Source organism: Eschrichtius robustus, chromosome 1, assembly GCF_028021215.1.
Source record: "Eschrichtius robustus isolate mEscRob2 chromosome 1, mEscRob2.pri, whole genome shotgun sequence".
In the NCBI taxonomy this organism is placed as follows: Eukaryota; Metazoa; Chordata; class Mammalia; order Artiodactyla; family Eschrichtiidae; genus Eschrichtius; species Eschrichtius robustus.
In genome coordinates this window covers 125,996,946-126,014,421 of record NC_090824.1, presented here as the reverse complement: position 1 = coordinate 126,014,421, position 17,476 = coordinate 125,996,946, and the positions used below count along the sequence as shown (strand labels likewise).

Sequence of the window (17,476 nt, the reverse complement as noted above, 5' to 3'; positions counted from 1 at the left end):
GATGAAGAACCTTTATTCCAGGAAGAGAGAATTCAGTGACATTTTTCTTAGGGATTGTGGTTTATTTTTTTCTGAACTCGGGGCTCCGGAGGTCTTGAAATAGGAACCTTCTTCCTGAAGCTTCCCTATTTACAGTGCTGGCTGTAAGCCTCAGGAAAGCCTTGGGTGGGGTGTAGAGGGGTGAGGCCAAAGTCTAGAGGGGGCAGTGGGCCTGAGTTGTTTTCCTTGCTTCTTGCAGATTGTTAGCACTGCTAGAGTTTGCTGAAGAGAAGATGAAAGTGAACTACGTCTTCATCTGCTTCAGGAAGGGCCGGGAAGACAGAGGTGAGGGGGCAGAGCAGCTTGAGACCTACTGCCCAGGCTTGGGAGGGGAAAAGGGGGCTCTTAGTGAGGTGGGTCTCCTGAGTTTGACATACAAACCCTGGGAGATCATGGGATTGGGAGTGTCCAAATTTAGGAAAGGCCTAGTGCTTATTTATTCCATCTTTGTTTTCGGTTTTCCCTTGATTTGAGCCTACCCTTGTTGTTTCTTACCAGAATCCTTTTTTACACTCTTCTTTTCTGCAGCTCCACTCCTGAAGACCTTCAGCTTCTTGGGCTTTGAGATTGTGCGTCCAGGCCATCCCTGTGTCCCCTCTCGACCAGATGTGATGTTCATGGTTTACCCCCTGGACCAGAACTTGTCCGATGAGGACTAATGGTCATAGAGGATGCTTTGCCCAAGAGCCACAGTGGGGGAAGAGGGGAAGTTAGGCAGCCCTGGGACAGAGGAGGGGGCTTCTTGCTGTCTAGGGAAGGACGCTGAGGGGCTCAGGGTGAGGGTTGCCTATTGTGTTCTCGGCGTTGACTCATTGAAATTGTTTTCCATAAAGAACAGTATAAACATATTATTCACATGTAATCACCAATAGTAAATGAAGATGTTTATGAACTGGCATTAGAAGCTTTTTAAACTGCGCTGTGTGATGTGCTCTATCTAGCCTAGGGGAGGACATTGCCTAGAGGGGGAGGGACTGTCTGGGTCCGGGGGCAAGGCCTGGAGAGCTGGTGGACAGCACTCTCAGGCTGAGGTTCCCCTGCTGTTGGGGTTTCTTTTTTGGTTTTTAAGACTTGTGTATTTTCTTTCCTTGCTTCCTGTCACCCCGGGGACTCGGGACTATAGGCTTTTCAGCTCCTGGGCAGTGTCCTTCAGTTGTTTTTTGACACTCCACCTGGGCTTCTCTCTGTGCATTTGTGTCTGGCCTGGAGAAAGCAGGTCTGACCCCTCCTTTACAGCTTCGTGTTATTCTGGCATTTGGTTAAGCTGGCTTAATCTGTTTCATGTTATCAGTGCATTTAAAATAGGGGCATTGAAGTTCACTCCCACCATCAGGGCTTTTTTTTGGGGTGCCTGGGCCTTAAAAAAACACTAGCCAAACTCCAATTCTCAGATTACGGCCAGGAGTTCTCGCTCTCGGCCGCAGGCCCAAGGTATGTCCTTCCTAGGGTCACAGACAGCAGAGGGGAAGAGGAAGAGCAGCTCAGGGCCTGGGGGTTGTGGGAGAATCTGCTCCGAGGGACTGGATGCCTCTGCCTGGCTAAGTCTAGTGCTAACTGCGCCCCTCTCTAACAGGTTCTGAGTAGTGCCTGAGACCCTGCTCCCCAGGGCTTGGCAGTGGCACTGAGGGCGTAGAAGTGGCCTGCCCTTTTCTGTTTTCACTGAACAGCTTGTTCTAAGGGGGGTAGGAAGGGGGAGAGGTCTAGACTGGGCGAGGGGGTGGGGGTGTCAGGGAGGTAAGTGTGTTGTGTTACTGTGTCAATAAACTGATTTAAAGTTGTGGTTGGTCTGTCCTTTATTCCTGTACCAGGGCCAGCTTCCTCTACTGCTGTCTTTTGAGTCTAGAGCCCAACCCAGCAGGGGTGTGATACATGCTTCTCAGGAAAAAAGAAGCAGTGTGCATCAGGACAGATGAACGGCTGAGGTCTCTGGGGCCACGCTACAACGCAAAACTCGGGGTTGCTAGGAGTCTGGGACAGAATGCTGGAGCCCCCCTAGAGACAGGTATGTACACAGAGCTTCATCCAGAATAGAGGCTATACATACCAGGATCCAAGCCCTTCTTAGTTTTTGTGTAGAAGGCTGGGTCCTGAAACTGGGTTTTGGCTTTCACATGGAGCTGCCTGACATTCCCATTCCTGGGGGTGTCTGAGGGAAGGGGAACACACCTTCCCTAGGAAGATAGTTTTCTCCTTTTGGAGCCCAGTGCCCTAAGGCATGGCTGCCCTTCCCCTGTACCACCAGCCTGATGGATAAGCTCTCAGTGGCATTGGAGGGGGCTAGAATCCTCTTCACCTATGTTCTCTTTTTTAATTTCTCGCCAGTACTTTTTTTCCTTTTGCTTTTTGTTTTCCCAAATGAAGTGCTGGGCATGTTCTTCCACCTCCTACAGCTTTAGAACTGTTTACTTACTTTTGAGCTGTGGCTGTCTTTACATCCTCTGAGTCTTTGGCCCATTTTCACATTGTTCTGTGTGGAGCTTACTTGTGTTTTCACCCTAGACAAGTCTTTAACCTTGGACTCTACCTAATACTCATGAAAAGGAGTTCAGCACCTCTACCCCACATGGTATTAGTAGAAAGTCTGGGCCTAGGGACTTCCCTGGCGGTCCAGTGGTTAGGAATCCATTCTTCCACTGCAGGGGGCACAGGTTCGATCCCTGGTCGGGGATCTGATCCCACATGCCATGCATTGCAGCCAAAAAAAAAAAAGTCTGGGCCTAGAGATGATTCAACTGAAATATGAAGGGTTTTGAAGATGTCTTCCACTGAGCACATAATCCTTAGAGGTATCATAAAGTCTGTGACTGAAAAGTGGTCATTACAGTGATATTTACAACAGAGATCCACATGAATGCTGACAATGGCCAAGTTAATGTAGGCAGTTTAGGATTTAGATGTTAAATTCAAACCCAAGGAATCTATAAGGCAGGGATAAGGAACCAAGAAAAACAGTTCTCATCTGCAAAGCTAGCGAGTGGACAGCAAACATGCCTGAGACTTTGCTGCCATCTGCTGGTGGCGCCTCTTTAACACAGCCAGAGTTAGAAAGGCTGAATTGGAAACCCAGGCACTCAGCTAAGATTTCTCTTTCAAAAAGAAAAAACTTCTGCTAGGTTAAGACCACTGTCAGGAAAGAAATATGGTACCCCAAATCTGCAATTAAGAAAGCAACTTAGAAGGGGAAATATTTTGGGAGTGGGAGGGTGGAGTAGGATAGGGGAGATATGTGAAAGGCAAACTAAGTCTAAATTTAAGAACAGGGACATTAAAAACTTTATTCAATAAATACAACAAATAATTTAAAAATATACTTCAAGTCCAAAGCCAATTAAGAGAAGGAAGTAGAGAGAAAGGGGAAAAAAAGAGGGGAGGAGGAAGTCAGAGGAAAAGGAGAAAGTTCAAGAGGTGGAACAATGGTTTGGTTGGGCTGTGTTTCCGAATGTACCACCCTTTGAAATTCTGATCAAATGCTCTTGACCCATAAGCCCTTAGCCCTTGTTCTGATGGGGTAGCCACAGGAATTCACCGGCAGGAATGATTCTCTGGGCTCTGGATCAGAGCAACTTTGGAGGCTGGCATCTGGGGGAGTGTTAGAGGCTAGTTTCCCACTCATTCCTAAAAACCATCTGATCTAATGCCCAGGCAGGTTTAAGAAGTAGTGCAAACTCTTAGGCAGAGAGCTCCCAGCTGCATAGTTTCACAGGTGAGTGTCCAAAGCCAGGGCCTCTGGGAGACAGGTCCCAGAGTACCCAGGGGTCCAAAGCCACTTTGGTGAATGGGACCTATGGGAGAAGACAGGAGAGGCCAGGGCACAGGATAAAGCTCCTGCGTAAGCCCGCGGCCAAGCTGGAAAATACTGCTGGGCAGGAAAGGGCTGCAGGGCAGGTAGTCTGGACACTGATTCAACAGCTTGCCATCAGCCAGGGAAGGTGGAGCTGAGGATACATGTGGAGCAGGACCAGGAAGATGAGGAAAGCTGAGGGAGAAAAGTGAGGAGAGAGGAGGCAGCTCAGCAGCAAACTCCAGGAGAAATAACCAGCAGCCCTCACAGATTTGTGATTGTCTCTTAAAAAGATTTATTTTCTCTTCTTGCCTGAATGTACAAAGGCAAAAAGAGTACAGTTTGTATATATATATATTTATATATATATATAAAAAAACAAGGAACTTGGTAATGTACACTTTACAGAAGGGAAGAATCAGGAAGACTGAAATTAATTAAATCCAACAGAGCAATGCCAGTGGGACAAAAGCTATGAACAGCAACACTGCCCCTCCAGCCCGGGCCTCCAGCTCGCCCCAACCTGCTCCCAATGGGGGCTGAGCACCAAGGCAAGCGGGTGGGCTGGGGCAGGAGGGGCTGGGGACGGGGCCTGGGAAGGGCTTGATCCCAGGAGGGGCCCATGGCAGAGGATCATCAGAAAGCTTCCTGGGATGCCCTAATAATAAAACAAGTAACAAAGGCCCAGAATTACGGGGCCAACTAGCTGCCCAGTTGAATCTTGGGGGCATCAGAGTAGACACTGAGATGGTGGTAGGGTACATGGGATAATAAGTGGCGTGGGTGACCTCAAAGGCCGTATACAGTTAACACTCTAGCCCTTCTGTAGTCTTACCCTCCCACTCCCGAGACCAAGCCCTTCCACCCCCACCTTGAAGCCTGGAGAGAAGAGGTTCAAGAAGCATCATTTCATTTCATGGGGTGCCCTCTTAACCCTTCTGAATTTGGTCCTTTGACCTTGAGATGTGTGGAGAGGGTGAGGTAAGAGAAGGAAATACACATGTTATACATACATGTACAGGCAGGGAAAGGGGATGAAGGGAACTGGCACAGCTTAAATGAGGAAGAAGCAGATGTGAATCCTAAAGAGCAGCTCTCCAAGCCTTGGCTGTCCTACCTGGGGACAAGGCTTCTTCCCTCCAGCTTCTCTGTGGGGGCCTGGAGGAGCAATGTCTGTCAAAAGAACTGGGCAGGGGTAGCTCAGAGAGAGCCTTGGTCTGGTGGTCTCGGCCCTTAGCAGCAAACACTTCCAGCCTTCGCTGGGGTAAGGTGGGTGGGAATCCTTGAGTGTCTCATCCCTATGACCAGGTCATGGGTGCCACAGGTTCCCCCTCTGTGTTCTTTCTCCCCATGGAGAGAGGTTAGGGGTGGACAGCAAACCCTTCACTCAGTACTCGTTAAGGGTCTCTATTTCATCCATCACTGCTGCTGTTCTGTGTTACTTCAGGGAGGGAAGACTGGACCTGGCAAGGATCGGGGACCAGGAGGATCAGGTAAAGGCAGTGCCATTCTGCCAGTGTTCCTTTTACCTGCTCTTCTGGGCAGCTCAGCTCCTGCCTTTCAAGGGAGGCTTGGATATAAGGATTAAAGAGCCAAATGTTTTTTAAGGAAAAAAAAGAAAAAACTGCTCCCTTCTGCAGAACCCAAGGATGCCCTGCTAATACAGAAGCTCTTCTTCTCTGTTACAGAACAAAGTGGAAAGGGGCCATGCCTGCCCAACAGGAAAGAAAATGACTCCAAATGGTTTCTTCACAATATGTACAGAGCACGCTGTAAAAGCCAGCGCCAGATACAAAACACACAACAATATTTAAAAACAAACAGGAACAGAGATGGGGCCTTGGCTCCACCCGACAGAGTCTGGGAGGGCAAAATCAGGCTGAAATTCAGGTGGGATGAAGGTGTCCACACCAACGACTTCCATGGGTAAAAGGGAAGTCACTGCTCAGAGCACTGCCCGCTGGGGCATCAGGAGGCAGAAGGACTGAATGGGGAAGGGAGGCTGCCTGGGGCCTGTTAAGAGGTCTAAATCAGTGGGGTTTTGGGGAGGGCTCAGAACCCAACTTGAACAAAAACAAGGACATGGAAACCTAGAGGAAAGGTCTGTAGGTCAGAGGGGCTCCTCTTGGGCAAGAGACCCTAAGCCTCTCTAGAACAGGGCTCTGGGGATCTTGGAAAGCAGCCTCCACCGGGCATTGTGCTTACCGTCTTCCACCTCCATGCCCCAAACTGTCAGAGCCAAGTCCCTGCTCTTAAATGGTCATTTTTGGCACTCTGGTCACAAACACCCGTCTCTAACCTAGGTTGGTGTCTGTCAGTCTTCATCTCTCTCTCAATCCACAAGGTCAACGAAAGACAGGAGAGGAGGAAGACAAAGGGATGATACCTCAAAAAGTAAGAGCTAAAGCTCCCCACACCTTGGGGAAGAAGTGACTCCAATAAAGCTACCAAATCACAGTCACTTTCCCAGTGACACAGCATAAAGCCTGGACTGGGACTGCATTTCTAAGGAGAGCAGAGAAATGTCTCTGCCTCAAAGCACAGCTCCACTGACTACACTCTGTGGCTCCGAGGAGTAATGGCTTGCATGTGTTATCCCAGGGTCTAAGGAACAGATAATCTCCCATGGTCAGTAGCCCCTAAAACAAAAAAGTGTGTTACAAAAAAACACGGCTTATGTTGGCACACATGGGGTTACAGGTTGAGCTACATAAAGTCATGTAGTTGTGTACAGAGAAATTGGGCCGTATAGACTTACGGCCCTAGATGAGGAGGATTCTCAGATGGCTGCTTGGACAGGACATCTCTTAGAAGGGCTGGGTGCTCCCAGGGCCTGCCTCCTGGCTTGCGCTCAGGTGACCTGGCAGACTCCAAAGCTCCCCATGCTGGGGGATACTGTTTTACCTGCCTGAGCCTTAAGAGCCAAGCAGTGGAAAAGAGGAGGAGAGATCAGTGTGGGGATCCCCCTGGGAGAGGCACCAAGGGGTCGGGAGGGAGGTGAGAAAAGGGCCAGGAGTGGGGGCTAAGCAGCAGCAGGGCTTAGTGGGCTTGCAGCTTCTAGTTCACAGACTCCAATTCGTGCTCCAGCTCCAGCTCTCGCCCGGAATCCGCGGGGAGCTCTGTGCTGGTGCTGGGACCCCTGGCCCTCTGCCTGACAGGCAGCCCAAGGCCATGGTGGGGCAAATGCCTTGGTCTCCCTTTCCAGGCTGGGCTCTGAGCGTTTACATGTGCCCATGTGAGAGGGGAGAAGTCTTCATGTTTGAAGACCTTGTTTTCACAACTGCAGGGAAAACAGCCCCCAATTTCTTTCCTGAGATTCTAATCCCTCCACGTGCTGCCAGTTCCCAGGGCCCAAACCACTGGAGAGATGCAGGGTCTGGTGATGGTGGTAATGATGGTGAGAGGGGTATGGCTGCTGTGCTGTCTTCAGACCTTACCCAGTGCTCGGGGGTCCCTCCCTGGGGGGCTTGGTACTGCTCCGGCAGCTGACCAGGGGCTTGGGGAACAGACCAGTGACTTCTCTGGGCTGAGGCCATGTTCCCCTGGTTGCTCCCCGTGCCTTCACCTCCACAGAGGCCACAACAGTCACTGCTGTGGCCAAGAGAATAAATATGTTTGCTAAGTACCGGCTCTCCAGCTCCTGAGGAAGAGGGAGGGTCAGGGAGTCCGGGGATCTGGTGGAGGCAAGATAACCAAGGGTCTGCCTTCAGTCATGGTGGGAACGGCAAACAGGATGATCAATACCATTTAACTGATGTCTAAATGGCACCTCCAGCACCTCCTTGGGTGAGCCAGTCCGGGCCCGTGAAGCTGACTTTATCCGGGCACTTGGTGTTCTGCAAGGGAAACATGGACAGATAACCAGGCATTCAGCCGGCTGGTAAAAACAACCCCAGGGTGGTGCTCCAAGAAAATGAACTGCAGAGGAGGCCAGTCCTGGTCGCTAGGGGAGACGTGTTCCACAGCTCCTCTCCGCGGAGGCAGATGGCTTCATGGGAGACTTACACAGGAAGCTTGCCCAGGGTTCCACCATTTCCAGACCACAGCCCACAGAGCTATCCTTCACTGTGGCTCTGCAGGGATTCTGTGATCCAGGTATCACCTACCCCTGCTCTCTAGGTGTTGCCCCAAATTAAAAAGTTGCTTACCATTCTCACCTCCGGGGGGGTGGGTAGAGTGAAGGAGTCGAGCCTTGCTGGCTGGCAACAATGGCTGTAGAAGAAAGCCCTGAGTGAGGAGGAGGATGTGTTAGTGTGGCACTCCCAGACCCTCCCCTTAAGCACTCTCCCTTTTTGCCAGCTGAGTGGGTATTGGGAAGAGTTTCTCCTTAAATTCCTAGCTCCACTGAGTTTTGGGGTGCTGACAGAAGAAAATCTGATACTCGGATAGATATAGCGGCTCGGGATAGATAGTCAGGCTCTATTTTTCAGTTGGTTGTTACTCTTTGGCTGTGGGAACACCTGCTCCTTATTCTTCTGAATATCAAAGCCAATTTTCTGGAGGAGTCTGAGAATCCCCAAGCTCCAAGGGATGAAACAAATGTCATGATTTTATTGATTGTCTGCAGGACGCTAGGATTATGGACAGATGAGACGCACAAGGGAGAAAAAGGGGGGGGGGCGGTTCTTGCCAGGGGCCCCCTGCTGTGGGCAGCGCTACTGGGATGGAGTAAAAAGGATAGGAAGTGGGGAAGTGAGGCTTACCTGCTGCATAGGGTAAGTTGTACTGTGCTGGGAGCAGTGAGTACCCCAAGTGGTGGTGGTGGTGGTGTGTAGACATCAGGCGCTGAGAAGGGGAGGTTCGGGGCCGGTCAACACTCCTTTCACCCCCGCCTGCTCCCCCGACGCTGCTACAGCTGCCACCACCCCCAACCACCCCACAGCCTCCCCGATCTCTCTCCTGAGAAGTTTTATCACTTATCTGGAAAGGAAAACAGACACAAAAGCTCTACTGTGAGACACATACATGAAAGCAAGATGCCCAGAGCCCACATTACGACTCCTTAAAGATGCAGGACACCTAAGAATCAAGGAGGTGCCTGGTAGAGCTAATGTCAAGTCAGCCAAACCACACTGTGGTTAGGACTTGAACTAGTCCGTCTTCTCCCAGACCCTGGATCTGGCCTTATTGGTCTCTGACAACAGTCAGTGTCACTGCACTTCCCTCACCGTGGGAGACTTGCTCTTGTAATGACTGGCATGCTGCTGCAAGAGGTCCAGGGCTTTGGACTCTGAGCTGGATTTACAACTGACACTGGGGCTGGCTCGTGCCTTGTCAGCATCTTCACCCCCTGAGACCTTGCTGCCATACGGGGAGAAAGAGTAGCTGGAAGGCAGGTAGGAACCTGGGGAAGAGAAATAAAGCAGTCAAAGAAATGGGAGAGGGAGAAGAAACTCTGCTTCAGTGAGCCTGGTGAGGCTCAGGCTGAGATATTTTCTACCACAGTGTCTTCGGGCTGAGACTCTTAGTGTGTACTTCCTTTACTGAGCTCTAGAGGCAAACAGCTAAGGGATATTAGAAACATGGCCCTCAGTTTCTGGCGAACCAACTTCCTTAGAGCCCCAATCTCAGATTCATCTTGGAGAAGTGATACAGTCGTAGGATTTGAAAGATCATTGGATTTGGAGATGTCCTTGGGCTCAAATCCTTCCTCTACTTACCAGTTAGGTAACCCTGAACAAAATTAACAAATTAATTAGCTCCAATTAACCTTCTGAGCTTCAGTTTCTTGACCATCACAATGAAGATACCAATACTTCATAGGTTGACAGAGAAGATTAAATAAGATAATGTACATAAATCACCTAGTCCAGTGCCTTAGCACAGAGCAGGTACTCATCAAATGGAACAACTGTTTTTATATAGAAGGATTGGGGTAACAGGAGAAAGGAATACTACAGGATGAGACAATTTCCTATCTCAGTTTGAAAAGCTTATGTGTCCTATTTAGTATTTGCCTTATAAAGTCAATATCAAGACTATTTCAGCTGCTCTCTTATAGGGAGGTGGGAGCTCTGAGAAGTGAAAGAAGGAGTCTTCCACCCCAGAAGCATCCCACATGGCTCTTCAGGCAACAGAGATCAGTGAGTAAAGTGAGCCTTTTCTTCTAACAAGTTAAAAAACACTTAAACTCCTACCTTGTGCCCCCCTCCCCAAGAACTCATGGATGGCAGTATAAAGAGTTTATCTTTCCCAGACTGAATCTTTCTAGCTGGACTTACCCCCAATCTGACTTCAAACTGCTCTTCCCCTCACAGACTGCCTCCTGACCTTACAGCTAAACACGATCTTGCAAATGAATACCTGCACTCTCCTGGGTTGAATTTTATTTGTTCTCTCCTGCTGCAATTAAGTTGTAAGCTCCTTGAGGGGATTGAGATAGTCTTCCCTCTTTCTTTTGTATTCCCCACAGTGCCTAGCACATTGCAAAATGTAGAGAGTATGTGTTTTTGTTTGTTTGTTTTTCTGGCCACGCCCCGAGGCATGTGGGATCTTAGTTCCCTGACCAAGGATTGAACCTGTACCCACTGGGACCGCCAGGGAAGTCCCTAGAGTATGTGTTTAGAAAATCCCAGCTGAGGGAAGACGGCTCTGGTAGAGAGGGGGTTTCGCCTTTAGTTATTCATAAAAATTGACTGTAGAGTCAACCCTCTAGCTGGTGCAAGGGAGGGAGGAGTGGTCCCACAGACTGTAAGTAGGGGTCATTCAAGGAGCTCAGGATTAGAGTGACCACTTCACAGAAGGCCACATTCAAATCAGAGCTGTCATCCACCTGAGCCTCAGTAAGCCTTAGAGCTGAGCAAGAAAACTCTGGATTCGAAATCTGTGCCTCATTTACCTTCCCACTGAATGGAACAGCAGCTAGAATTCGGTGCCGTACCTGGGTAGTTCTGCATCATCACGGCAGGCATGCCCCGGTAGCTGGGGTGGTTGGGGTCATAGGACTGGCTGTAGGAGTAGCCGTGCATGTAGGGGATGTAGGACTGGTGCTGGGTGAGGGGAGAGGACACAGGCACGTGGACACTTGGTCGGGGCTCCTTGCTCCCGAGGCGGGATTCCTCAGACGTGGGCAGCTTGCAGTCACTACTTGTGCTTTCCTTCCCATCCTCCTTGGGAACAGAGTCCTTACTCCGACTCCTTTCCTCCTTCAGTTTGCGGTCCCGCTCCTCCTTCCACCGCTCATCCTCTGACTTGATGTCTGAGTACTTGGCAGGATAAACATATGTCCACATCCGGGGCTCTGCTTCCTACAACAATCACAGAATGAGCTCTGAGTGTTTTACAGATAAGAGAGAGAGATTTCAAGCCCAATGTCCCCGTAGAAACACCAGAGCAGATAATACTAGACACCTGGGGCACAGCAGGATCTTGGCCTCTACTGACCTTTGTTTAAAATCACCTCTGGTCCCTCCTGCTTAAATGCCTGTCTTCTCCCCCCATAAAAGGAAATAAGATGTGGTGAAAGAAAGGGAAAATCCACCAGTGGGTCTTCTCTAGGAGAGAACAAGCATTCTGGGGAAAGGACTCCTTGACTAGAAGAAGCCGTTCCCTTTCCAAGGATATTTAGGTGGTTTCCCTTCTTCAGAGCAAACTCAGGGGCAGAGAGCTATGGGTGCTGCCCCGCTCAGAGGAGGGTGGTCTAACTGTGGCACAAAGAGGGAAGGGGAGACTTTCTAAGTCTGAGGAACAGAGCAAAATGTAAGACCAAGTTCTTAGTTCTAACTCTGCCTAGAAAATCTTTTTGAGAGTAACTCGGTCTGAGTTGCATACTTCTGTCCTACTTTAAAGAGACCACCATTAACTCATTCCATAGGAACCACACTGCGGAAGAAACACTGGACTAGGAATCACTAGATACCTGGGTTCCAGTTCTGGCTCTGCCAGTTAAGTCTCAAGTAATTCCAGACAAATCAAGCTAACTTACCTGGGCCTCTCTTGTCAAATGGGAAAAACACCTTTTACTGGTGTAAAAAGTGCTTTTAAAAAAAAATGTTAGGGCTTCCCTGGTGGCGCAGTGGTTAAGAATCCACCTGCTAATGCAGGGGACACGGGTTCGAGCCCTGGTCCGGGAAGATCCCACATTAAAAAAAAAAAAAAAAAAAAAAAAATGTTAGAGCTTCCCTGGTGGCGCAGTGGTTAAGAATCCGCCTGCCAACACAGAGGACACGGGTTCGAGCCCTGGTCCTGGAAGATCCCACATGCTGCGGAGCAACTAAGCCCGTGCGCCACAACTACTGGGCCTGCGCTCTAGAGCCCACGAGTCACAACTACTGAGCCCGCGTGCCACAACTACTGAAGCCCGCGCACCTAGAGCCCGTGCTCCGCAACAAGAGAAGCCACCGCAATGAGAAGCCCGCGCACTGCAACGAAGAGTAGACCCCGCTCGATGCAACTAGAGAAAGCCCGTGTGCAGCAACGAAGACCCAACGCAGCCAAAGATAAATAAGAAACAAACAAACAAAAAAAGTTAAAATGATTTACAAAAGTAAAGAATCCGTAAAATTATAGGTTTCTTCTGCTAATCTGTATTCTGTTGATTCCCTACAAAAGGACAGCCCTGATTTGTGAGGAAGACAGAAAAACTATCAAACGGTATTTCTATTTCCTTCCAGAACAGTTAGTTACCTGTCGGTACCAGAGTATTGGATCCACCTCTGCCTGTCGGCCACACTCGGCACCTGTCTTCGCCTCAGAGGCCTCCTTGCCTAGGTGGCTGGCCTCACTCAGCTTTACTTTAAGTCCTTCCGGGGCCTGGCTGGGGAGCTTGGAAGAGTCATCCAACTTGGGAATAATGACTGATTTGGCAGGGTCAGCCCCTTGCTCCTTGGCCTTCCCGGGTCCTGACTTCACCAGGTCTGTCAGGCTGGGGGCCTTGGTGAGACTTGGTGGAACTGACGGCTTTTGTTTCCATTCTTCCTTGAGTGCTGCCTCCCGCTCCTTCAGGCCCATCTCTGCCTTCTTATCCAGTCCCCGCTGCTGCTGCTCCAAGCTCTGCCGTTTCTGCTGTTCTTCATACTGCTGCCGGTAAGCGGTGTTAGTGCTCAGGAGGTGGGTGTGGTAGCTCTGGTCGCTGTAGCCATAGGGGGGCACATAGGCATACTGGTTGTAGTACAGGGACTGCATGTACATGTTGGGACGTTGCTGGATGACGGAGGGCTGCTGACTGGAACTGCTCAGCTCTGGTTTCTTTTCTTCACAGGCATCGTTCTTCACTTTTCCCTCTATGCTCTCAGGCTCCTCATCCTTTTTTGTCTTCAGGGCCTGGCTCTCCACTCCTGCCTGGCTGCTGGGGTTCAGAGCCCCTGGGCTGGATTGTGTGTAACTCGGAGAGTAGTAACTCTCAAAGCCTTGGTAATATGGTGAGTCTTTGCTCTGTGGCTGAGGGGGGAAAAGGGTTTTCTTGGCCCCGTCCTTAACCAACTGTTCAGGGTCCTTTGATTTGACGCTTTCCACTTTGCCCTCCCCATCCTCCCCAGCATCAGAGATGTCGGAGTATGCAGGGCTGTTGGTTTTGACTGAGCTGGCTTCAGCCCCATTCTGGGTCACTACATGTAAGGGGGTCATGGGCTGGGTAGGGGTAGTGCTATCTAGGCGGCTACAGCCTCCAATTGAAGGGCTGGGAGCATTGTCCGTGAAGCTGTAGATCTTGTCAGCTTCCGCCTTGATGCTAGCCAGTCGGCTCTGGTGGGGGTCTGAGGAGCCATTTAGGAGCACCTCCATCTTCATCCCCTCTCCTGATGATTCCCTGAATGGGCTTTTGCCTTCTTCTGCTCGACATATCTTCCCAGGGGTCAGAGGACTTTCAAGTTCCTTTGAAGATTCCTTCTTTTTTTTGTCTTTCTTTTTCTTGTCCTTGGCTGGAGTCAAGGCAGGGTTGACTGTGAAAGGTTCTCCCATCACAGTGGGCTTGGGCTGAATGGGCTTCAGTTGGGGGCTGTTGGGCATGGCCTGGACCACTGTGGTGGTCAAGCCTGAGGAGGAACCTGGGCTTGCTGCTGTGAAGGTGGCCGTCTGGAAGGTGTAAATTTGCTGTGGGGGGATGGCAGGGGCAATGGGCCGGGCTGACTTTAAACTTTTGGAAGGAATCTTTTCAGGTTTCAAACTAGAGGGCTTTTTACATTTTTCTTTTTCCATACACTTCCTTTCCAAAGAATCAAAGGCATCATTGCTTGTTTCATCCATTACTGAGGGTCCATCATCAGAGCCATCATTGGATAAGGCCCCGAGATCTGTGTCCCCTTCCCCACTCAACTTTTTCTTACAGAGGCCTTTTGTGCTGAATTTGCTTGAAGGAGAAGGGCTATGGGGCTCTATGAGCCGAACTTTGGGGGTAGCGGAGCGGGCAGGGGACAAGGAACCTTTTTGTGAGACAGATGCACCATTGCAGCTCCCGAGGTCTGAATGTAGGGTGGGCTCCTCTCCGTACTCACTGTCTCCATCTGCTTCTGGCTTGCTGTCGTCATCTGTATGGGCATGAGCTTGGTGGTACTTAAGTCCATTGATGTGCTTGTACTTTTTGTTGCAGTTTGGGTGGGGACAGTCAATCAGGACTGGGGAAGGGCAATTTCTGTCTAGAACAGTGGGTTCCACTTTGGTCCCAGGGAGGGGGCCAGTGGCTGAGCCCATGGAATTAGTACGGACACGCTTGCTCCCTTTGGAGTCCTCTGAGCTAGAATTCAGCTCCATGTCTGAAAGGGGTTTGTTCTTCCGCTTATTAGCTGAGGAGGGGCTGGCCTTGACATCCTCAGAGGTGCTGCTGGCAGCTGGGCGATGTTCTGAAGAATTCTGGCTGCCCCGACGGCCTTTGCTGTTGGCTCCTGCTCGGGTTTTGCTGCTACTGCTGGTCCCTTTGCTGTCAGAGGCTGTGGCTGTCTCATTGACAGGTGTGTTACTGTTGGGACGCATGCGTTTGCCTCTACCCCGACCATTGCGCATTTCCAAGTCACTGGTGGGAGAGTCACAGAACCTTGGCAAATGACAAACACAACAGGATATTATTAAGAAAAGAAGCTATCTTCAAACCAGTTTAGCTGCAGCCTCCAGAAGAACTGTCCATATGGTAACTATCATTTTCAGTGAATACGATTTGTTAAAGGAACTTCTGAAAGCATGGTAACTGCATTAACTGGTGAGCTCCGAGAATGTTATCTGCATACTAACTATAAATTATTCCCCAAGATTTGGGTTCCCCCAACCCTGACAAACTGGAAATTAATATTAGGAACAAGCGGTAAAGTGCTATTCACTGAAATATCAGTCTTACGGCCAACTGCAACTTGAAAAGGTCCTTGTGAAACCCAGACTGTCTAGTGTAGTTTATGAAACTGAAAATGTTCTCGAGTTTAAACTTCGGAGAGATAGCTACTATCAAAAACCATCATCAATGAATGCTTGTTCACCTGTAGTCAGATTCTGGCCTTGGTCTCAAGGTGACTGTAGGTAGAAGCCAGAATTCAGTCATTCCAGATAAAGGCTTAAATAGGATCTTCTCACCATTCCTACCCATTGATTTATTCTTCTTGAATGCCAGATGAATATAATGCCTTCCCTTGTTTCTATAACATAACTGTCCTTTAAAAGCTGGGTGTCAAAAAAAAAAAGCTGGGTGTCTTTTAAAAGCTGTCCAACTCTAACAAGATAAAGGTGTAAGGGATCACTGATGAGGGTGGTTCAGATTAACATAAACTAAAAAGCTGTAGAGTGCTTACCTGGGGGGTGCCCAATCATGTCGTGTGCAGTCAAGAAGTGTACCTACGTAAGTCTTGTTCCTCCATGTTACATTCACCACCAACATCCCTGGAAGACAAGAAGACTCAGATATAGACCAGACAAACGCTGTTGGCCACTGAGAAGAGTATTTTCCATCTGAGTAGCATTCTGGCTCCTGTAGGAGGGTTTAGGTGGTGCTCTAGGTCCCAGTGGGCCTAACAGCATTAGGCTGGAATAGTTCCACAGGAACTGCCTACAACACTACCAGGGCCCCTTAGGATGGGCAACGGTTGCAAAGATTCCTTGGTCCAGTTAAGGCACATTTTCCTAACTTTTAAAAAATTACGCAGTATTTCAAATACACTAAAAAAATACAAAGGATAACTTAACAAAAACTCATGTACCCACCACCCAGCTCAATGGATTTATAAAATTTTGTGCTATACTTGCAATAGGTTTATTTTTTAAAGAATAAAACATCATAGTTGAAAACCATTGTTTACTATATTTTCAAACTTGCCATTGATAGGATCATGCTGGGTATATAACTTACCTTTCTCACTTAACATTACAAATTTGAGATTTATCAATGTTGACATGAAGAGCTTAACCCATTTATTTTAATGGTGCTCAAGTATGTCATTGCATAATTTGACCACAATTTATACATATTGTTGATGGAAATTTAGATGTTTCTTGCACATTTTTGCTCTTAAATGACATCACAATGAACATTCCTGACACGTTCATTTTATTTAAAAATGGTTTTGAATAGATACCATAGTCACACTCCAAAATTTAAAAGGTAGCCAAAAAAAATGCAAACAAATCCCAATATAAAATAAAGTGTCCCTCCTGTCACTGTTCTTCAGCTTTTCAGGCCCCATACTCAGAAACATCCATGGATATCCATGTACTCCTCCAGAGGTATTTATTTATAAGCAAATATGTTTATATATTCTTCCTCAAATGGTAGCAATGCACACCAATGTTCTGCACATTTTCCACATAACCATATATTTTGCATCATTCCATATGAGTAAACATAGAACTACTTCATTCTTTTCAATGGCTGCATATGAACGATTTCAAACCGTACCATCATTTATTTATCCAGTCCCCTGTTGATGGACATTTAGGTTGCTTCATTCTTCTGCTATTAAAAATAACGCTGAATAAATAACCTAGTACAAATGTTTTATCTTACATATCACAGAATATGTCTGTAAGATAAATTCCTATAAGTAAAACTGCTAATCACAGAGCATTTGTATTTGGATTTTTCATAAATACTGCCAATTTGCCCTCAGAGAGGATGTACTAATTTATAAACCCACCAGTAGTTTATGAGAACACCTGTTGTCCTTTCCCTTTGGCAACATAGTGTTCTCAAACTTTCTGGTTTTGCCAATCTGATAGGAGAAAAATGGTGTTTTATGTAGTTTTAATGTCATGTTTCTTATTATGAGTTTGTACAGCATTTCATTACAAGATACCATTATGAGACATTTGTATTTACCTTCTAATGAACTGTCTGTTCATATCCTTTGCTCATTTTTCTACTGAATTATAGTCTTTTTCTTATTTGTGACTGTTTATATACCACAGTAAGCCTTCTGACTGTACTACAAATCAGATATTTCCCCCGGTTTGTCATTTGCCAACGTTGGTTAATGCTATGCAGAAATTACTTACTTTTAGGTTGTTACATTTATCAATCTTTTATGGCCTCAGAATTTTTGTCATATTTCAAAAGGCTTTCCCCATTCCATCACTTTATTAACAGTTTTTTTCTTATGGTTTCTTCTAGTATTTTTATGGTTTGATTTTTTATATTTAAATCTTTGATCCACCTGAAATTTAACATGGTATAAAATGTCTGACATGGACTTTTTTTTTTTTTTTTTTTGGCTGCGCCACACAGCTTGTGGGATCTTAATTCCCTGA

At 48.0% G+C, this 17,476-nt stretch overlaps 1 protein-coding gene across 5 annotated transcripts in view; it reads right to left on the bottom strand.

The window, feature by feature from the left end:
* Positions 1-4,091: 4,091 nt before the first annotated feature.
* The window catches only part of ZNF609 (zinc finger protein 609), a 220,351-nt gene continuing 206,966 nt past the window's right edge, over positions 4,092-17,476 (bottom strand). For all 5 annotated transcript variants that reach the window (XM_068553483.1, XM_068553476.1, XM_068553457.1 and 2 more), the window contains 7 exons: positions 15,529-15,616; positions 12,446-14,786; positions 10,701-11,067; positions 8,989-9,164; positions 8,524-8,740; positions 7,969-8,047; positions 4,092-7,656 (listed from right to left, as the gene is read on the bottom strand). In XM_068553483.1, the coding sequence (XP_068409584.1) occupies positions 7,974-8,047; positions 8,524-8,740; positions 8,989-9,164; positions 10,701-11,067; positions 12,446-14,786; positions 15,529-15,616 (3,263 nt within the window). In that variant the 3' untranslated portion in view covers positions 4,092-7,656; positions 7,969-7,973. The remainder of the gene's footprint in view (positions 7,657-7,968; positions 8,048-8,523; positions 8,741-8,988; positions 9,165-10,700; positions 11,068-12,445; positions 14,787-15,528; positions 15,617-17,476) is intronic.